This window comes from Eucyclogobius newberryi, unplaced genomic scaffold (assembly GCF_026437365.1).
Source record: "Eucyclogobius newberryi isolate DKJ021-1_F unplaced genomic scaffold, fEucNew1.0.hap1 SCAF_7, whole genome shotgun sequence".
Lineage (NCBI taxonomy): Eukaryota > Metazoa > Chordata > Actinopteri > Gobiiformes > Gobiidae > Eucyclogobius > Eucyclogobius newberryi.
In genome coordinates, this window is record NW_027316389.1 from 14,006,391 (window position 1) to 14,029,547 (window position 23,157).

The 23,157-nt window shown below is 42.8% G+C and overlaps 1 protein-coding gene across 2 annotated transcripts in view; it reads left to right on the forward strand.

Moving 5' to 3' along the window:
* The window catches only part of mob2a (MOB kinase activator 2a), a 62,349-nt gene that overhangs the window by 7,315 nt on the left and 31,877 nt on the right, over positions 1-23,157 (forward strand). Inside the window, exon 1 of one of the 2 annotated variants that reach the window (XM_072435989.1) lies at positions 21,235-21,418. The exons of the other annotated variant lie outside the window; for it this stretch is intronic. Within the exon in view, the coding sequence (XP_072292090.1) occupies positions 21,381-21,418 (38 nt within the window). The 5' untranslated portion in view covers positions 21,235-21,380. Of the gene's footprint in view, positions 1-21,234; positions 21,419-23,157 lie in introns of those variants that run through there. 2 annotated transcript variants of the gene reach the window in all.

Consider the following 23,157-nt stretch of genomic DNA (forward strand, 5'->3'; position numbering starts at 1 on the left):
TTTTATGTTTCGACTCATTCAAGTGAGGCAATGAAGGCTGAAGGTGTTTTTAAACTCTACACCAAATGGCTCCGGTGTGTAGGAACTATGCTTTATTGTGTTTTTATAAAGCTTCTCTTACGAGTCTAGATCATCTGACGATCTTCTGACATCAGTAGTTTGCATATATTGGACATGAACGATGAAATGCTGAATTGCGAGACAGAAAAAGTTTGTCTTTTGGCTTATTTACCTACCACAGACTTAATTTTCCTGTGAAGATTTGGCACAGCCCTCATAACTATAACGCCTACATTCAGAAGCACTGTTGTTGTCAGCGCTCTGTCAAACTGGCTCCTTCCTGCACGCTGCATGTTTGTGCACAGAAACAAAAGGGTTGAGCAATAGCAGTTGTTATAGCTGCATTTTTATGATTTAAAAAACGAAATCTCCATTCACCTGCAGAGTATTAGCATTTGAGAGAAATATAAACTGCTTATCTAGTTCAAATATCACATGGATATGTCTGCAGAGCTCTAAAATACACCTTGTTTTATACAGTTCTAAGATAACGTGGGGATTGTTTCTCTAGTTAAAGACATTTATGTTATCAAAAGACTTGTTACCTCTTGGGCTGATTCATACTGTAATAATAGTGCTATTTAAGATTGTCAAACATATCAAAATACTAATCAATACTAAAACTAATACTGAAACTAGATACTCATTTGAGCAAGTATTGATACACGTTACCGTTGCTGAAGTTTCCAAATTGTCTTGAACCCAGAAGATTTAGAATTATTTTGTATTAAAAGCTGAATTGAATCTATTGTCTAAAATCTTGACCTAAAATATGGCCTTTTAAGTATCATTGTATTGAAATCGGTATTGAGACTATAATCCTTGGTATGGAAATTCCGTTTGAAATGTTTGTATCGTGACAAGACTGCTGTTTAGATTGGTATCTCACAGCCCTACAGCGCTGCGTGTCTGCTGCAGAAGCTGTTTATCTGTTCAGCGAGCGGCTCGACGCATCCTCAAGCTTCACACGAGACGAATATCCATCTGAATACCACTGTTTATGTCACTGCTCGTGCCGTCGCAGATACCCAAAAGCACTTCTGCCCATCGCTCCTACAAACATGTACTTTCCGGTGGGGAGGAGAACCCTGTTTTTCTCTTCCCTTGTTGCAGAATGAAGTGAAAAGTGAGCAGTGGGGCCCCGGTGCGCTGTAAAAGCTCAGCTGTCATAGTTCAAAGGTGTGTCGCAGCAAGGTGACACCGAGAGCAAGCGGCTGATCTAGTAACAACTCTGATCCAGCACTTCTGCCTCCGCTTTGGTCATGCAACATGCTAAATCAGCCCCGTCTTCTACATGTCGCCCATTCACAAAACACATTTCAGGGAGTGTTGCTTCTGAAAATGCTTGCGTCATTGCGAGGATGAATGGCCCCGGTGCAAGAAGACGCATCTAAAGACACACACGCATCTGCTTAAATGCTGCTGTGGTCTGCAGGCTGGTCCCCCGGAGACGCTTATCTACTTCCCCGTCTTACTTTGCCTTTCCTCTGCGACGAGGAGCGGCGCAGATACAAACGCGATACTGGAATGACTGCAGTTTGCCTTCCACTGCATATGCATAAGGAGATAATTGGAGAATCTAGCGGGAAGTGAGGCTTGCGTTTTTTGAAATCGGCAATGTGCGTACTCTGCTCGCCGCGACGTTTGTCGGTTCCGTTTTAACTCTCGGACGCTTTCGGGAGGACGTGCGAAGAAGATACCTGCTCGTGCGAAGAAGATTCCGCTCGCATCAGTCATGACCTGTTCAAAAGATTCAACAATTTGCATTTCCCGATGTTTGTCAACACCAGCTGCTGCTTATAGCTTCAGAGCGATGTAGCGACGGCAAGCGTTACCGTACGCATGTTTTGAATGTACTAAATATTTATAGATTTCGCACGCTTCCTTTTCTCTGTTGTGGCTTTTTAAAGTGAGGACGACACAACTAAGACAAACTTTAAATTATGTCAAGACAAACTCGACAAACTGCGGTTTGATCTTGACCTACATCAGATTTGGAGCAGAGACTGATGCAAATGTTCCCTTTAGGTCAGTGAGGAGTGTTCTGACACCAGCACGAGTGGGAAATACATCTAAATTGTGTAATAATAAGGCAATAGTTTTTTTGGAGATCAGCAAAATCGGAGGATTTGAATTGAAACTATTTAAAATGACAGCAAAAGTAGCTTATTAAAAAATAAATGGCGCAGGAAAGTGAAGTGTAATCCCTCAACCTAGTCGGGCAATGCATAGAATTGTCGGTAATATCGTGAATAGTGTTTTGAAGATATGAAGAATTTGAATATTGAGTACATTGTTTATTGTAAAAAATGCAGCAAAATTCGGGGGTGTAACTGAACTTTTGTGATTCATTTTACAAACATTTCGCATTTGTCTGATAATGAAACCTCAACTAAAACATTTAAATACAGTATTTTTCGGACTATAAATCGCACCGGAGTATAAGTCGCACCAGCCAAAAAATGCATAGAGAAGAAAAAAAACACTGAAGTATGAGATGCGGTTGCAAGTGTTAAAATAACAAATTATATCACACATAAGTCGCTCAGGAGTAGAAGTATAAGTCTCACCCCGGCCAAAACTATGAAAAAAATGTATCTATAGTTACGAAAATACGGTACACGTTGAATTGACATACCTACCGTCTGAATACTCAAAAGAAACACTGAGATAGTCATTTTTGGCTAGCTTTTCAACCGCCAAACACAAGCCTGGAGTTCAAACCTCGCACTGGCAGTGTCCATCTCACTTCAGCGGTTTGCCTTGGCAGAAAAGGGGCACCACGCCGCTGTGGGTTACTCTTTCATAACACACTCTGGCCATTCGAGCTCTCGACCGACTCTGCCAACGAGATGGGACGTTTAAAAGCGCCGGCAGCTTCCTGGACAGTCGGAACTAATCAGCCGCTGTCCTCTTGCGTGCCGCCATTGGTCCAAACGGGTGGCGTGTTCGTGTTCTGCCGGACAACTGTCGTCACCCTGAAGGGTGCTCGACCGCCGGCCGCTGACCCAGGAACAGCTTGTCTTGTTGTCAAAGTGGATCACGGTCACAGTTTGCTGCAAGCTAACATCATCCAAAACAAGTCTCCGTCCCTTTAGCGACATCGGTTGGCGTCCTTCCACCAGAACGGCAGTTTGAAACAATTAAATCGGACGCAGGCACGTGACGCAGGGAATAAACGAGAACTGTGATTGTCCGGTTGCCGTGGTGTAAGATCGAGTAAAAGCACGATAAATCGATAATTAGGAAAATTGTAGGCAGCAACGGTGAGTGATTTCAGTTCAAAATCGCACCCCAAATAAGTAAAACTACATGTAAAGTACTTTTCGATCTGTGCATTTATGTGACAATATCATTACTAGTTTGATTTGATAAAGCTGGACAAGAAGAAAGCAAATCAAAGTATTTCACTTCTGTTTGGTCGCAGTGCCTTCAATCGCGAATGATCGTAATATTACGGCATTTCTTCTCACAATAATCGTAACACAAAAAGTCACCCTTAATGGTTATATATAGTCGCGGGTGCTGGCAGAAATGATCTTGGCCTTGGCGACATCGACTTTACTGCCATGAAGTTTAAGCCGGTATCGTGACTGGCAACTTTCTGCTCAAAGTTTGTGAAGAATGGTCATTTAAAATCTAGGTCAGACCGGAAAATACGGCGCACCTGAGTAAATTGAAAGGAGCAGATAAAAGACAGAAGGGGGAGAGAGTGCGGCCGATAAGCACTATATACGGAGAATATAAAAAAGCCAGGGGAACCAGCAGCGCGCCGACGATGGCGGAGATATGAAGATAAATGGAAGTGTCCACAGTCGCAGCAGCAGATTAGAAGCTTCAGAGCTCTGGAATACTGAGGGGGGTTTAGCAGCAGAAGCTCAGGCCGCCGGCGACAGGGACCGAAAGGAACCAATGACTATACTGCACCAGTTTGCAATACGTCTGTTAAGTGCTGTGATATCGATGGAATACAATCATTTCTAGTTGTACATTAAGCCGTGTATATATTTGATTTAATATAAGTCAAAATAAAAACTTAACAGAGATAAAACTCAGGTTTATTTAGACCATGAATATAAATTGTCCTTTTTCAACATTCTTATTAAAAAATGCGTGGTATTTTTGTGATATATTCAGTCAATTGTATAGATACTTTTTTCAATATAGTGTATCGTATAGTGCTTCCCCAATACAGGGACAGTGTGAAATAAACATTGACCAAAAGGAAAGCAGCATTGTACCAGGTTATAGTTCCTGTCCCTGAGCAGGTTAGCAACAAAGAACAATCCATGCACACACCCACTGGCTACCATTTTTCTACATTATCTCCAACCTATTGAATTTAATGAATAGATATTTTACAAAAAGTGCATTTTTCTGTTTTGAATGCCTCTTGGGCCAGTGCAGCCGGTTATTTACAATAGCATTTAAAGTAAAATGCATCTCAAATCCTACTGATTAAGAAATGGCTCTTGATGGTTGTGAAACCTCATTGCTTAATACTCTTTGAGCAGTGACAGAGGGGAGCCGGTTTCCCACAGATGTGATCAGTCCCCTCGGGCTGTCGGCCGCTTCTACGTTTGCCCTTGGAGGCTGGGGCTGGACCTCTAGGCTGGTCCGTGCTATAATTGGATTAGAGATCTGCGCGTTGCATCGGGCGGGTTTTGCACAGCTCTTTAAAGAAACGAGTTCACTTCAGTTCTTGAGGCTCTGCACCTCCTGAGTGTTGTCGTCTTATCTCCTTAAGTTTTTTTTTTTTTTCCTCTTCCAGCTATTTTTAAAATCCTTTGTAATCACACGCCTGCATCTTCCTGCCGGCAGTTTCCACGTGCAAGTGTACACACGCATAAAGTGTCGCCTTAACGCGTGTACACAAGCAGCATTTTGTCACAGCTCGCCTGTCCAAATGGGATTACAGGAGGAGCAGAAGCACACGCTGGGCACATGACGGAGAATAATGCGCCGGAAAAGTAGTCATAATGCTCATAAAGATTTACGTTACTCAAGGAGGGAGAAACGGCTCTGCTCTTGACCTTTTTTCAATGGAGAACTTCCTGTGTAGCTGCCTCTGTACAGGAAGTACAAGGTGATGTCATGGTAAATGTGCTTCCTGGTCTTCTTTGTCCTTCTTAACCTTTTCTGGAGTTGAGACGTGATCTGAGAAAAGTGGACTCGAAAGGAGAAGTGGAGAAAAGCTGCGAGAAGTTGTAAAGCGTTCTCACGGTTGTTTACAGAAAATCCTTACAGTCGAGTATTTAACAGAAGTGCTTTTATTTCTCACTGTAAACTCATGACAGATAACCACTGTGAACTGTTATGCACCACAGCATGAGACTTTGCCCCAGTTTGTACTTCTCACTGCGTCTTGGAGGTGTCACTGTCGCCCTTACACAATAGTCTTTCTAATGAAACGAAAGAAAACTTCAAATGGAACTTTATCCCTCTGCCCGTCCTGTCCCGAGGAGGAAATAATATGCCGAGTACGGTCATGTGATGTTTGAGACGAGTGAGCCGGGCGTGGCAGGGCGTGTAGCGCGTTCGGCAGGCTTCAACACGAGGCTGACATCACTGACGTTTGTTTCTTTGTGAAATAGACACAAGACTCGATGCAGTTCCTGTGTGGTTTGTCACTGCGACGTGCATGTTGTCATCGCTTTGAACGACACGGCAGAGAGGCATTTGAGAGATTAGAGGAAGACGGTCATAGAAGAGGCTTAATAGCCGAGCTTTGAGCACCAGCAGCCATATGTTTCATATGTGTGTTCTGACGAGCCTGTCATCTGCTCATGTGCAGTCGCTTCGATAGCTCCACTTCCTGCTTCCGTGCATTACACCTCTGATGCACGTCTAACGGTAAAACAAGGACAATATTCATTTCAAAGAGAAAAGATGCTTTGTAGCAGATTTAGCCAGTTGCTAATGTCTCTGTCTGAAGTCCTTGGGCAGGTTTAACAAGGAAAAAGACAATAAAAAACAGTGCTGAAGGTAGACAGGACGTACTGGGGTTAAAGTCTGGATCTTGTCTTTATGTGTTGCCGTTTCCATCTGGAGTCTCTACAGCGAGTGTCCAAGTGTGCTTTTATTTGCATCCATTTGCCAGAAGCTTTACATCTAATGCCCACCTTATGATACAATATTTGCCTCCTACTGTAACATTAGTATATATTTTTTCATTTTATGGGGACAATAAATGAGGGGCATAAATGAACATACAGGCCTATTGAACACACGTAAACATGCCGGATTATAGCTACAGATCTAATTCACATTTGCACTCCTTAAGCTGATAAACAATACAACAAATATGAAGTTTGTACCAGGGCTGTTGCTCTTTAATTGTTTGGTCTATTAAAGTATTTTACTCAACCCGAATTTGCACTATTTTACAAATTTTATTGGCTCAAGCCATGAAGTTCCAACGGAACGGAATGCTCGAGACTTTGTTCTTGCCATGTTTCTTATTATTATTCTCATTATAGTTTAGCATGGTAATTTTGCCACAACTCTGGCATTTCTGACCCCCTGAACATTGATGAATGTCACACATGGGGACATAGACGCAATCTTTTATTTTGATGGGACATTTCCTTTCGTGCCGCAGTCTTAGCATTAGAGTTAGCGTTAGCATTAGCGGCAGGTCTCTGTTGCTAGGTGACGGAGGTACAGGGAGGAGGGGGTGCAGCCAGGTCACCGAGGCTCTCTCTCTCCCTTTTTCCCTGCTCAGGTCAATGCAGAAGGTGCCTGGATCGCCCGTGGCACTTTCAAAATAAAGGCCTCTGTGTTTTACAGCTACAGAAGGAGTTTTATTTTGACATAGCCTGACAGTGACAGATGATTGTCTAAAGAACTTGTTAAAAGTCCTATGTTTGTTTCTGATGTTAAACAAAAATATTATTGTGACCACGCCCCCAGACTAACCCTATGGCCGCCATAGTCCTTTGATAATGAAAAGACGCTCAGTCAGCAATTTGGTTCACGTCAAACTTTAACAAACTCCTCCTAGGGCGTTACGCCCACTGGCCTCAAATTGGTGTACGGACGTACACCACTTTGGGGCACCAATTTGCCCAAAAGTGGGGCGGTCGCACGGAAAGGCGGTCGCATGGGTGGTGAGAGCCATCATTGCCGCTCCGCGGCTTTAATTTTACATTGGTGTTGTCACAATACACAATCCCTCTACCAATTTTGATATCACAATGAGAATTAAAATGGTCTTATTTAGGTCAAGGTTTAAAACAATAGACCCCAGGGCACTACTAGGCAAACTTGAAAATAGTATCTACCGGTAGATATTTTTTAGTATTGATTAGTATCACATTTTTGATACTTTTTACAACTCTTTTAGATTATGAGGATATAGACGGCAGTAGAAAAGAGATGGTACAAAGTGAGTGAGTGAGATTTGTGAGTGAATCATGAGTTCAATATTCCCTTTACATATAAATACACTGTTTCCTTGTACTTTTCTGTAAATAGTGCGGTTGTAGTCATGAGTGCAGTTTGAGTCATGGTCGGGTACTGCAATGTTTTGAGAGCTTCACCAGTTTCACACCAATCTTTTAACTCCCAAGTATTCTTTAGTTGACCACAGCCCTATAGTTAGTAGAACAGGTTAAAAGTAAGTGGTAAGGTAAGTCTGTGGATTTAATGCAACTGATTCACAATCATAGTGACACTAGTGTTAATACTACCGGTCATTTTTACACTAACTTTATTTACCCATGTAATGATGAATAATTTGGATTCTAATGCACAGTTGATCCTCCAGTCTCTCAGCGGAAGTGTGGGAGGAGGTCGAAAGTGACAGAAGAGTTGGGATGACTATGTAGGCAGTGCGGAGAGAGGGATTTCCGTTGTGAGGTTGAGGTCACTGTAAGGAAACTGCTGGCTCGGCCTCTGAGGAGAGAAACGACAGGCCGAGCTGAAACATCCCACTCCAAAACAGAGATCACGAGACACTAAACAAGAACGTTTTACCCCTGGAAGTCGTTTTGTCCCTTAAGAACACGCTGAGAACACCACCTCTTCTGCACTCAACTGTTCGACGCAGCAAATATGTTACATTTACTGACACATGTTACATTGTCAGCTTGACACTTAGCTCTATTTTTGTCACTAAATGTTTTTTTTACTTTTTTAGCCACAGATATAAAGTATCTCTGAATACCTTCGTAACTACTGCTGCTTTTGAGCAATCTGGGTTGTGTGGAAAACGTAAACTTGCAGCAATGTAGCTAGCAACACATGACATGAGACCGAAGAAACTTTTCTTTTTTTTTAATGATAGTGGTGGACATAATTTACCTGCTCATAAATATCACTTTACAGTCCTATTTGAAAGATTGGTCTAGTCAAAGTTTTAATCTCCTCTTTTTAATTAGTTTGTGTTCAAGATTGACCAATTATCGGGGTTTTTATGGCCGATACAGATTGTTTCCAATTCGTAGAAACCAATGGGCCAATAGGTTTTGTCTTTCTCCAAGTTATGTAATTTCTATTTTATTACAAACTCCTCCACAAACTACTACAAACTGGGTAAGCGAGCTGTGCAGAAATCACATTTGTGCTGTGCCCTCTTTGCACTTAACTGGTTGAAAATATCCGCCAGATATATTGGCCAACCGACATCCATATTTCTACCCATCTCTAGTTTGTATCATAGACTATATACTTGATGACCCAATTCTGAATCTCCAACAATTGCCATATACTCCATTTCTTGACACATGATAGCGTTAAGAATGTTAAAGACCTGGGCGTTCGCTTCTCTTTTAGCCGCAATTTAATCCGGGAAGCTTGGAACAGGAAGGAATATTTCTCAACAAAACAACACGGCATAATGTAACAATCGACACCTGGTAAAGGCGTTTTCCAAAGCCAAAAGTCGTCCTGACGGTTCTTACTTTTGGTCAGATTGGACGGTAGCTCTGCAGCAAGGCCTTTTCTAAAGATAAAATAAAGTTCAAGTCCCAGTTTGAAGGCGCGCGGTCGTATATCAGGGGCGTGTGCGGCAGCAAAGACCACTGCGGGATAGATTGTAGGGGAGAGGAGCGTGCCGCTGATTTATCACTGGCCGTTTGCTGGTTAAACGAGGCTAAGTGTGCTCCGGGAGGCGAGATGAAGAGATTAGCCCATAATAGCACATAAAGCCTGATGGAGGGGTAGACGACGCTTTACTCCTGCTTTCACGCAACTTTGCATTTCCTCCTGGGTCCGTCACATGTCACAGACGCCCTTTTTCCTTTTTTTTTGTGGTTCAGTCGCTATCTACAAATGCAGCGTCTGCTCTCCGCGCTGCTCATGACCCGTCTGAACTGTGTCACACTCTGTAATGGTCATTCAATAATTTAAGGTGGATAAAAAAACAACAACTAAAAAAACAAAAGGTAGTTCGGGCCTCGTGATGCACTTTTTACGATGCGTCATTCTCCTGACCCCAGTCCACTTCTGAGTCCACTTTAAATGGTGCTATTTACGAAGTGCCGACGGGAATAGCAACAGTCTACTGTAGCTGCACTTCAGCAAAAGGTTATAAAAATAGACGGACATCTGATCCGTTGGCCCTTTCGGAGCTTAACCTTTTGGGTGGTGGTGAAGAGAGGAAGTGAAATATACACAATATATACACAATATATACCGCGATCAACTCGAAATCGCAATTAAAGTCCCCTTAAAAGCAGATCGTCAAAGAGGTATTACCATATTATAAACATTCTCACAAAGGGCTGCAATTGTTTGATATTATTTAGGTCAGAACTAACTGTTGCTCTTTGTGCAAAAGGGAATACTGTGTCAGAGTTTTGACAGACATTTGTAACACTTGGCCTTAGTCAGAAATGAAGCCTGCGTAAATTCAGCCTGGAAGACCTAACTCCACCCATCTACGTCAAGGCCTCCATGGAAGGACCCCTCTCCCCAGCACCATCATCGCACTCAAGCGGGCGCCGCCTGTCCGTCTGTGAGAGTCAGATCCCTCACTTCACCATGGACTCTCCCAGGTTTCTGCGCTTATCCCAAAGAGGTTATGCAGTTTTTCCCGGCCAAAGAAGTAGGGTGAAAGGTCAGGGGGCGTCTGTACCATGGCCCTCGCACCTGCTCCTCATCCCCAATCAACGCTCCCAGTGACTCCTCCCTGCTCCCAATCAGCGCCCAGGCGGTCGCATTTAAGCGCTCAGGCAGATGGCTCGGCCGCTCAAACCGTACTGCGACCCACCACCTCCCCAGCTCCTCCTCTGCATTCCCCTCATCTTCTACCTCCTCTTCACATCTACCACCACCAGTCTCCAGGCTCCGGGGGGAGACATCTAATACAAATAGATCATGGAGTGCCCATGATTGCAACGTCTTCCGCCGGGGTCTGAGCGCCAAATAACTCGCAAATAAAGCTTGCTAAACAGTCCATTCTCGTGGTCTCTTTGGACCACGTCTCTCCAGGGTGAAATGAATTAGTCGAGCTGTTATGAAATGTAATGTGGTTGAAGCGGTTTCTTTTTCTTGTACATTTGCTGCTTTGCTATAGGATCAGGTCATCAAGCTTATTCGCTTTACAGACCTAAATGAATGTTCTAATGTCATGTTGAGTCTGAACAATAAATAAAGCTGCAATAACAGCATATTATAGTGCTTTAAGTGAGCGTGACGTGATATTTTTATACTAAGTAATATATGTATGCTATGTAATAATCCATTCCATCTCCATCTCCACGTTCATTCAAAAAGTGACTTTATTGGATAGTTTCATGTTAGTCGTGGTTACGTGTATGTGCCTGTCCCTGTTATCTCCGCCACGCCCTGCTCTGTAACGCTCCCTACACTCCTCCTCCTCCTCCTCCTCCTCCTCCTCCTCCTCCTCCTCCTCCTCCTCCTCCTCCTCCTCCTCCTCTACCTCTCCTCCTCCTCCTGCTCTTCTACCTCTCCTCCTCCTCCTGCTCTTCTACCTCTCCTCCTCCTCGCTCTTTCTACCCTCCTCCTCCTCCTCTACCTCTCCTCCTCCTCGCTCTTCTACCTCTCCTCCTCCTCGCTCTTCTACCTCTCCTCCTCCTCGCTCTTTCTACCCTCCTCCTCCTCCTCCTCCTCCTCCTCCTCGCTCTTTCTACCTCTCCTCCTCGCTCTTTCTACCTCTCCTCCTCCTCCTCCTCCTCCTCCTCCTCCTCCTCCTCCTCCTCCTCCTCGCTCTTCTACCTCTCCTCCTCCTCCTCCTCGCTCTTCTCCTCCTCCTCCTCCTCGCTCTTCTCCTCCTCCTCCTCCTCGCTCTTCTACCTCTCCCCGGGCCACAGTCGGCAGGAAGTGGCCGTCACTACGAAACGATAAGTCGCGCAGACAAAAGGAAGTGCTTTCCTGCCTCACAGCGGCTCCAGCAGGGCGTCTGTCAGTCACTGCTTTTATCACGAGTCCACGACCGGCAGAAGTGAGCCGTCTCTTTCACCGCAACACACAATGTTATCGATGATATCACGTGGGCCCAGCTTTAAGCACTGAATGTCTTATTCTTTGAGGGTGTAACACAAGAAAATGGTGGTCAACCTCTGCACATGTAGCACGGTCTCGATAACAAAACTTATATCCACTTATTGTTCAATAAATGATAGATGGAGCAATAGGTTTTTTGCCTATTATTTATTGTGTGTCCCTTTTCCATCGCACGTGTTGGGAAATGTGTGGTATTTCTTTTGAATTAGTAACTTTTATGGCTCATTATAGACTAAAGCTGCAGCCATGAATCTACTGTTAAAATCATCACAGTATTATTAAATCAAAATTTGAAAAAGAGAGTGTACAATTTTTAATTTTCGTAAATAATTTCTTTATTTCACTTTCAAATTATTCTCTATCTCGAAGCCTTCTGTCATTATATTTTCTTTGTCTGGTTAGAAATGCACTAAATAAGTGTCAATGATCAATATAAATAATTGTTTAATAAGTCAACTGATCAATATAATAAACGCTGAGTGGACTTGTCGACTACTGAAATAATAACTATTGTGTTGCCCTATTATAGACACGATTTGCGATAGTTTATAACAATATTGTACATTTACTAGGCTCTTCCTGCATTTTCTTTATTGTGCTTTATTATTGATTCCTTTATATCGCACTTCAAAATGTGTTATTGCGACAATGTACATTTAGCTCGTCAGTGACACAAACAAACACCGGAAAGGACATGAAAACTGTCGCACGGCGTCTCTTCTTCAAGGGCCACTTCCATCCCGGCTGTAGCACTTTAATAATGGGCATAAATACTTGATTGTGTGGCTCGGGGCAGCTGACCTAACCATATTACTTCACCTCACCTTACCCACTTGTTTTCTGAGGTGGCTGAGCTGCTTTGTGCTGTCTGAAAAGTGCTTAAAGTTCACTCGCCTTCCAGGACATCTTGACCTCTGCACAATTGGATAGAAGGACTGAATGTTGCATAAAGGCTGGCTGTGTGTGTTGTGTGTTGCGTGTGTTGTGTGTTGCGTGTGTTGTGAGGATTAGCTGCTTTACCTGGGCAGGGCTTTTCTAGTAGGAGCCAGAGATCATGACTGTGTCTCTCCGGGCAGTTTGAGGCTCAGTACCAACACGCTGGGCTTTTTTGCATGTCTCAAGCAAATGCATGTCTTTTTAGCATGTTTACGCTCAACATTTTAATGTCTGAGTCATTCTGTTTTTTTTCCCCACGTTCAAACCATAGACTGTGGTTTAAATGTCTAGGCACAAATGAGAGGCCGATGTTCTTTTATCACCTGTGTTTTGGCCATTTTGTTAAGTTTGTTGTTTGCTGTTTTTGCGAGCACGTGCACATGAATGTTCTTAAAGAAATGCTACTAAACAGCTGTTGACTGTTTTATTCAGGCAATGCAAGTCACCAAAGGTCAAGTCTGTGTTGTGACAAAGTTATAGAACAAATGAAAGTCATGTGACAAAAATAACTCGTCTAAATTCTAATTTCGGCACATACGTTTTTTGACTAAAATAATTTATCCTATTTATTTGATCTTGATTTAGTCAATATTTTTTGTTGGTTTATTTACTCTTAACCAACCAGAAATTATATATTGTATTGTTACAATGATGATTTGTATTGCATTTCTTCCTGACCATGTTCTGGTTTGAGGCTCTGAGACTGAAGTGAAAGTCTTTTATTATGTGACCAAAATATTGGTACTTTTATAGGTGACAAAAATGACTGCTTTTAGTTGATGCATGTAATTGTCGTCATAGTTTTAGTCTTTATTATTTTTTATTTAGTTTTAGTCAGCAAAAATATGACCTTGACGAAAACATTTTAGTCAAAATGAACACTGATCTAAACTCGTCTCGCTAAAAAACCCGACTGACCAAACACTTAAACCTAAATCATTTTACATTTTGAAATCATAACTAGTTTAACATGATTGATGAGTCTGTAAAAATATATAACAATATTATTTTCTTCCACAAGAGGGGGCCCATGTTCACCGCTCAGCTCTCACCTGGCCCTACTTCTGCAGAGTGCATTCTACATCGCTTCCTGGTAAAGGCCTCTCTAAACGTGATATTGGAGGAGGGCTTGAGTGATAATAGTCTTTAGAGAGATCAGGAAACACTGAGGGAGAAAAGTATAGAAATCCTATGAGCATGAAATTAGATCTCGTTGCATAATCGTGGCTGGCAGGCCTTCCCAGTGCGCACGAGGCACTGCTGCTTTTTCCAGTACAGATCACATGACTCCACTAGTCTTTAATATCCACACCCAGGGCATGCTGTTCTCAAAAGTATACATCAAGATAGAATATAGATAAGGATTGAACCTGATGTACACTCTGTTAGTGACTGCCAAAGGTGTTGCAACAATAGAGAGCTCAATTATTGCTCTGTTCATTTATTAAAACCAAATCGTCAAAAATACAATTTATTTAACTTTTGTTCAAAATGATGTGTTCTGCCCCCCAAAACCCGGAGCACTTTTTCTACAGTGGCTTTTGAAAATGAAGTATCATCTAAATATAGGGCAACAGTGATATATTGACAGGTTCATTTATATAAAAAAAACTATTGTCGTTGTATTTTGTTAATTGTTGTGGACTATGCAGACTCTAAAGCCCCAACTAAAGACAAACATTATTCAAATGGTCAATAAAAGGAAAAATAGTTCAGATTTTGCTTTAATCATAAATATTCTGTCTAAAAGCCTCCAAGTGAACATATTTCAAGCTTTTATTTGGTTGATAATGAATTTACTATTAACTATTTATTGCGCATGCGCACTTCCGCTTGAGTTCTCAAATCGGCGAAAAATCGTCCATTACGCCTTTTAACCTGTCTTTAACCAGGTCAGAAAAACCCATAGAGGTCCTAGACTTTTTTCTTTAAAGACTGACAGTGTGAAAAAATTTGAAAATGTAGCAGCAAAAACATTTACACATTTAATAGAGACATTTAACAAAAATTAGAACAGAATCTACATCTAAAAGCAGTTCTTGCTCTTTGTTTTTTTAAATTAAGATTGGAATTGTTTGACTAATTTCTGATCTAAATTATAATCGCTAACTTGTCCACTATTAAAATAATCATTAATAGCAGCCCTGATTTAAAAAATGCATGTCATTTGGTCCATACTTTCTCTCCGGGTTCATATAGACAACCGTGACTTTAATATTTGCCATAATCAATCAGCCTTACAACGGTGTGAATGTATTTTTCTATCCATCTTGTTTAAACATGGCATTCCTACAGATTTTTGACAGTTCCTTCATGGCCTCGAACATACCAGCCATTCCACCTGTCACGGCGGCATGGGCCTGCTTCCCTTCTACTTCACTGCCTTGTCCTTTTTCATCTCCTCTTCTTAATCTTCTGTCCTCGCCCTCGTCCCTTAGCGCTCTTATCGATCCCACGCTGCCTTTAATCGCATGCCTGCAATACCGGAGCGAGGCCGGGACTGCAGTGTCTCTCTCAACACTGCAGCCTCCACTGAGAACCCTCTCTCCACAGACCTGATGAGGAGGAGGGGAAAAAGGGGCTACGGGTTTGTGGTGAAAGGCGCGGTTTTCTGGGCGAACAGCAGGGGGCGTCATACTCCGTCTATTGGGAGTTTTCATTCATGTTTTCTGGCACTGGTGGAGTCGTTCTTGCGGCCTCATCGAAAACGTGGAAAATTAATTGCATCATTCAGAATTTTTTTTTAATAGCCTCTGCTGCAAAAAATATTAAAGGAAAAGATTAATAAATGCTTGAAAATATTGTTGTATTAGTATTGTTATGTATTGTATGTTATTATATTAGTATTTTGCATTACATTTTTTAGATTTTTTTTTAAGAGCCTCTGCTGCAAAAAATATTAAATGAAAAAATTAATAAATACTTGAAAATATTGTTTTTGTATTGTTATGTTATTATATTAGTATTTGTATTGTTATGTTATTATATTAGTATTTTGCATTTTTTTTTGTAATTTTAATATAATAATAACAGTGTTTCCCTTTTAAAAGAGTCTAAAAACAAGCAGAACAAATTATACTTTATGCTTTTAGTGTTGTCATAAACATTGAACAATATTTAATCTTTTTTTTTTTTGATCAGCAGAGGCAATAAGTGACATGTATTCTCAATCAACTGTATTAAATAAAATTATTCAAATATAGATGGCTTGTGCCAGCATAGTCTCAGTAAAAACACAAGGTTCTATTAACTTTTGTCACATTTTTGTAGTCAATTATTGCCTTTTTCCCATTTCATCATGAAGTTACTTTTACTGAACATTTGTAAGTAATATTTCATACCATTTATTATAAAATTATCGGGATTCCTCTACAATCTAATCTAAATCTTTAGAGAGTAGGCTGTGTGTAACTTTTCTGAGGTAGCTGCATTAGTTGCCCCGAGTTTCCTCTTTGTCTGTGCAGTAATCGGTGTAGAGTTGCAATTCATTTCCTCTGTCAGCTTTCTAGATGTGGGACGATACTGATGATTTTTGTGCGCAGAAACACTTTAATAAAAGTTTGACTTCAGGGCACTAAAGAGGACGTTCGAGTTGTGCTATTCTAGCTGACCGATGCCAAAATAAACACCCTAATCTAGATGAACTTTGTGACAGAAACTAAATAGACAGACGGGTGAGTTACAGAGGGCCCTCGCTGCACGTGGACAGACTGCTGGCGTCTTTGGGCCGGGACGTATTTATCTGTGGGATCTTGCATATACTGCTCCCTCTGAGAAGCCCAAGAGCTGAATGCTTACCTGTGTCCGCTTTACGTATGTTAAAGTTCACGTTTGGGTACACGTTTGTTAGTTTGCTGTATGTCATGTGTAAGGCTGAGACGAGCTCATCGATTAATCGCAACTAATCGGTTGTTGGAACGACCGTCGACTAATTGAGGGATCGAACAGTCGTTATCTGGATAAAAGGGAAGCTCTGAAACACGGCATGTGCTGCAAAAAGAGGTTTGATGACTCAGACAAAGCAAGAAGTACGGTCCATCCAAATGACGTGAGAAACGTGAATATTTCAAGTTTTTGATGATAAAACTTTTGATAATTGCAGCTGGTCATGTGTAGCATATATTAAAGCTATGCTGTGTGACTTGCTTATCAATCTAATAGTTATTTTATATTGTTTTAATAGTTGTAAAAGATTCATTCTTACGGTAACTTGGCCTGGTGGCGCCACCTGCCTGTCTCCATGAAGGCGGTATATTAGTTTATTTATTTTCAATGTTTTAAGAATATTAAATATATAAAAACGATACAGAACGCGACCAAAGAACGAAAAACTAAATAAAAAGAACACAAGTAGCACTGAACATTAAAAGAAACAAAATCACGGCACATCTAAATGGAAATTAGAGTCACACTTGGTCCAGAATCTGTCAAATTTGTTTATTTCTGAAGATGATTTTGGATTTTTAAAAAGCGCGTCTAATTCACACAATAGTTATTTAACAAATTCAACCAACACCTTTTATTTTGTTGATTTGATGCTTGATTTTTTAACTAAAATAAATCTTCCTTGTGCGTAAACGGCCCCTGTATTTTGGATGGAGTTTAGTGCATGAATGACATACTGTAGACGGCGAAATTCTTACTTATTTCATAACTCATTGCTACTTTTCCTCACATTTTCAACTTTCTTCTTTCTAGTTTCCTTCAAAAGCATCCTCTTGACTGCTTTAAAAACTACAATAAACATTTACCGCCTCAAACCAAACGATGTAACAATTGCAAAGACATGTAAACCTGCCGGGCAAAGCGGATAAAACCTCCCCCCCTCCACCAGAAAAGTTCCACAGTGCACCTTTTTAACTTTCAACAAGGAGACTAGCGGCTTGGCAAAAATCCACCATCTGGAGCTTACTGCGGACGGGGTTGTGCTTTCCGTCAGTCTCTCCTCTCAAACGCTCACAAACCGGCCTCACCGTTTTAGGCCACTTTGTTTGTGCACTGCGGTGTGTGGTTTGTGCAACGTATTCCTGGAAAGCCAGAGCGAGGAGGGGGGGGTGGTCAGAGCGGCTCCCTAACAACGTCTGCAGTGTGTGCGTGCTCCTCATCTGGAAGACTGCCTCGCAGTAATACCAAGAAGCGAGCAAATGGGACTCGTGTGGAAGAGGGGGAATCGGCAGCAGCAGTAGCAGTGCGATAAATCCATTCGAGTACCGTCATTAGCATGCAGGGATGCACGCGCTCCGGAGATCACATCACATTCTTGCGTAACACGGAGCGACGGCCAGGCAGATGGACACGAGTGTGGGCTGGAAATGAGCGTTGCAAAACGAGGTGCAAATTGGCCTAATGGAGGGGCTGCAAAGGGGGGCAATAAAACCAAGAGATGTGGCCGTGTTGTGTGGGTGATGAATAACTGCAGGGACAAAGACACAAAGGCTTAAAAAGAACTGTTTTGCTTGGACGGGAGGTATAAAAACAAGTTTAATTTGTGACGACCTTTTAACTACGGTTGTAACGCAATGCAACGTCCAGTTTATATCCGACATCTCAACATTCATTCATCCATTGTCACGATACTCACATTTCAAACTCGTATTTTTTCATCCTAAAGAATGGGCTCGATACCGATTTCAAGACCGCATTTACATATTTTAGATGATGGACTGTCATTTTCAACACAAAATAATAGTGAATTCTTTGAGGTCTTGAACAAGTTAAGATCAAGAGAGTTGAAAATCTGTTCAGGAAAGGTCAGATTTTGTCCCGTAAGTGATTTTTTTTTTTTTTTTTTTAACTTTTACGATACTGAGGATAATGAGGTATCTAGTTACAATACCAGTTTTAGTATCGATTTAGCATCTGATTTTTGACAACCCTAGGGCACAACCCTTAACAACAAGACACTGGATCTTCTAAGCTGCAAGGACAGGACTCTAGTGTCTGGTTCTCTACTTTTGACATAAAAAAACTAGTATCAAAACTAGATATTCATTTGAGCAAGTATTGATACTAAAAACACAAAATTTGACCTTTCCTGGACAGTTTTAGAATGATCTTGGGCCTTGTCAGAGTTAGTAAAAGACGACATGGTAACATAAAGAAAGTACTGTTGTTTTGTGTTGAAAATTTCAGTATATTGTATAATTACCTTGATTTGAAAAAACAAAGTATGATTACATGTTAGAATTGTGACAACAGGACACATTAAATCACCACAACCCTTCTAAAATGTTAGAGGAAGTTGAAAAAAGTATTTTGAGAACTTGTGTCAGACCTCGTTTCAAAACCTGTAACTTTAGAAAAAGGCTGTGACTCAAAGTTCCCCCAAACACACCTGTTTTGTTACAGATTTTCATACAAATTTCTCTGTACCAAATGCACTTTTTCAATCCCCAATTTAATGATTAATTACAGATATTTGACAACTTTGAGGCTGCAAAATTCAACCGCAAAAAGCATGACTTAAAGCGTTACCAAAGGCTGAATCGCTCGTCATTTTCTGCACCTAAAGTCTGGAGCTCATCTGCGCTTTATCCTCCTCATCCTTCATTCCCCTGGAGGCTGTGTAGTTCTGCAGTCACTGGTGCAGCAGCAAGCAAGCAGCAAGCAAGCAGCAAGCAAGCAGCAGCAAGCAGCAGCAAGCAAGCAGCAGCAAGCAGCAGCAAGCAGCAGCAAGCAGCAGCAAGCAGCAGCAAGCAAGCAGCAGCAAGCAGCAGCAAGCAGCAGCAAGCAGCAGCAAGCAGCAGCAAGCAGCAGCAAGCAGCAGCAAGCAGCAGCAGCAAGCAGCAGCAAGCAGCAGCAAGCAGCAGCAAGCAGCAGCAAGCAGCAGCAAGCAGCAGCAGCAAGCAGCAGCAAGCAGCAGCAAGCAGCAGCAAGCAGCAGCAAGCAGCAGCAAGCAAGCAGCAGCAAGCAGCAGCAAGCAGCAGCAAGCAGCAGCAAGCAGCAGAAAGCAGCAGCAAGCAGCAGCAAGCAGCAGCAAGCAGCAGCAAGCAGCAGCAAGCAGCAGCAAGCAGCAGCAAGCAGCAAGCAGCAGAAAGCAGCAGCAAGCAGCAGCAAGCAGCAGCAAGCAGCAGCAAGCAGCAGCAAGCAGCAGCAAGCAGCAGCAAGCAGCAGCAAGCAGCAGCAAGCAGCAGCAAGCAGCAGCAAGCAGCAGAAAGCAGCAGCAAGCAGCAGCAAGCAGCAAGCAGCAAGCAGCAAGCAGCAAGCAGCTCCTCGGGCCCCATTGATCAGCACTTCTGGTGCCAGCCTGCTTTTTTGTAATAAACGATCCTGGGGCCAGTCTCTGCACCATGATGTAATGCCAAAAAATACCTCCCCTATAGTTTTTACATTCATATTTTTATTATCTCCCTCCTTTTCCCTGAGACTTGTGCAAAGGTTATTGAGAAATATAGTTGAGTCATGAGAAGGCACATTTTTAAAGTATATTAGCAGGTCACAGCGATGGAATTTAACAGGCAAATTAAAACGTGAACATGTTGAATTAAATTGGCCCATTAAAAGCTGCACATCTGGCTCCTGTTTAACTTTTGTAGTCATGGCACATGTTTAATCTCCTCTTCCCTTTTATTTATATGCATTTCCATTGGATAATTTAAAAAAGACACTAAACAAAGGAACATTTGATTTATAGAAACTTATTGGTCAGTGGGTGAGTCCGTGTGTTGTTGCCATGGATGGTTCACTGTGTTTCCCAAGTTGTACTGACTTTCTGGGTTGAAATAATGTAGTGATGAGGGATGTCACAATATCCGTTATATATATATAACAGTCCCATGGTCTGACACTAACTTTCTGAAAGACAAAATACAGTTTATTTTGACATAAACGGCTAGATTAAAACAGTTCTTTACATTTAGGTTTGAAAAACTGCTTCTTAAACTGTCACGATTATTATTTTTCGGTTCTTATGATCATATTGCGATCTGAATAATCACGATTTCCAATTAACCCAATAACCTTGACACCCTTAGTGGCGAGCTATTGCAATTCCAGTCTTTATTTTTTTGGTGCTTTTTATGTGACATCGTACTTTAGCCGTTTTTAATTTCCACCACGCACAACATGTCCCGCTTTTATTCGAGGCGATTGCCACCCAGAACAGACCCATGGAATAGACGAGCAAACGACTTCATTCAGCTCCGTTCACTCCCGTCACCTCGGAACGTAAAGTGGCTTTGTCCGCGCGTGCAGAGACGCACATTCGAGACGAGGCCGCGTGGATTACAGCGGCTTTAATGGCCCTATTCTTAGCCGCAGACCCGCCTCAGCCTCGCGGGCGCTGAGAGGAGCCTATGGAGGAATATATAAAATGTGCAAAAAATAGCTCGCAAAACGCAACACGATAACCGCTCGGGGGGCTGCGAACGGGACGCACTGATTCGCGCTTTCTGTGCCATAACGGCGCGCGCGACGGAGCCGGAGCGACGCGTGAACGGCGTGGAAAATCCAGGCAGATAAGCTCAGGTTTCACGGGGGGTGGTGCGTTTCTTATTAGGAAGTAGAAAGAACGTGGTGGTGGTTTTGCGTCAGCGTGGATCCGCGACACGCACAAAGCCGCCTCGACGCGACCGGGACCGCGCGCGCGTCGAAATCCCGCGTCTTTATCCCCCGCGCGTCACGAGGACCGGGAGAGACTCGCTGCTCCCCAAAACCAAACCCTGCCCCGCGGAAAGTGAAAACCCGGGAGAGATCTCGAAGAGGAGGAGGAAGAGGAGGAGGAGGAGGAGTGGAGCTGGGAAGAGGGAGATCTCTGCAAAGAGCGAGTCCCCCTTTTTTCTTCTTTTATTGTTTGGCGATTGTTTTGTTTGTTCTGCGCCGCGGAGGACGCTTTCTGCCGCTCGGTTCGAGGCGCGTGGAGGAAAAACCAAACGCTGTCAATTCTGGATTTCCTCATTCGCTTCCTCTCGTCCAGGATGAGGTTCAAACGGAACGGCTCGTACACCTTGAATCGGTGAGTGTTGCCCGGTGACTTACTTACGTGGAGGACGCGTGCGTTACCCGTTACCGTATGTGAGCTAAACTAGTCTCAGTCACTTTTACTATGCACTGTAGACTGGTGGAGCCTGGTGATACACATTTTCCACAATTGCACTTAACATTGACCTATTAACAACTTTTCAAATCTGTAGTACTTTTTTCAAATATTTACTGTATATACAAGGGGGGAAAGCATTGGAATATGTTGATGATTTTCGATTTTGTGCCAAACCAAACGCACAGAGCTGTGAAACAATGGAAAACTGGAGTGATGTCATCCTTGGTCCGGGCTTTATTCCGTGCGGTGCCCACGTGGAAGTGTCTGAGTGGCTCAATCTGGAGGAACCTGTCCGTCTTGCTCTGAGGGGGCCGCCACCGCCGCCTCTGCTGCTGCTGGTTCTCTCTCGCTCTCGGACAGCAATATGAAATCTCCCCCTCCATCCCTGTCCTCCTCTTTCCACACAAATGCCCCCACTCTGTGCTCCCATCACCTAGCAACTTTGTGCTTGCTCTGCGTTGCGTTTCACGGGCCGCCATTCCAGTCACGAGCTGAGTCTTTCCCCTCGCCCCTCTTCTCTTTTACTGCCCTCTTCATTGTGCAATCTCACCCAAGTCACAAGTTTTAAGCAAAATAATAAATGCAATCATTGTTTTATTTCACACAGGCACATGAATCGACCCCATTATAACTCCGGGTATCTTGCTTTGATTGCCAGCCTGCGTTTTTGCGATAAGACCAGAAATGGGAGGAAATTAACCTGCAAGGACCGAGTCATATTGTTGAAAGTGACGGGTGATTGAATGTCGTTGGAGACGCCGTTCGTTTTCTTGACGCACGCTTCCTCTTTTGCCTCGTTGAGAGCCACATGTGCTTCCACTGCACTCCGCCGACACAAAGCCACATCCTGACTCCTACAGTAATGCAACACAAAGGAAGCTAATGAGGGCCGAGCTCCAACACCCTCTCCATCATCAGCTGGAAATGTTATCGCAGAACCGCCCTCGTCGTTCGTCGTTTGCGGCGACTCCCAAAAAACGGTCGGCAAAATGTAGACTCGTATCATCGTTTGGTTGTGTTGGAGATTGGTAATTGGAGATGTGAAAGTCAGACCCAGGGAGGTGCAGCTCCAGGTGATTGTCCCTCCCCCCCTCTTCGAAAGCGAGAGGAGATGGAGGTGTTTTGGAGCGAGCAGGGAGGATGACGTCACTGGAGGTAGAAAGTGCTGCGCTGGGCCCTCCGGTGCAGTTTATCATTGTCACTGGTTTGGAAAGTAGTCTGTGCGCCGTGTCGTCGCTGTGAGCTCGTATTTCTATTACATTTTGTGGTGATTTGAGAAGCACGAGGGGGAAACTGATACGACAAAATGAATTATACCCAATGAAGCAGCCTGAAATGTGTGTGTTACTGTTTTGCAGAGATGACTGGCTATTTCTTTGTCTTCCTCCAATGGGAAATTTGTTGTTTTTCATTTTACAGCCACTTATGGTACTTGTGTTTTGATTTCATGCTTCATCTTTTTCATCAAAGCTTAGTGTAAAGTAAAGTAAAGCTGCTTGCAACTACTTATTATTTTACTATTCTTTTGACCTTTACCTAATTACCACTGTGGTATGGAAATCTGCATCGAGAATAGACACACTAGTAGCAGTAGCGGCGCTGTCCACCTTATAAATCCACCAGTTTGCTTCAGTCACACTAGTGAAAATCGTCTT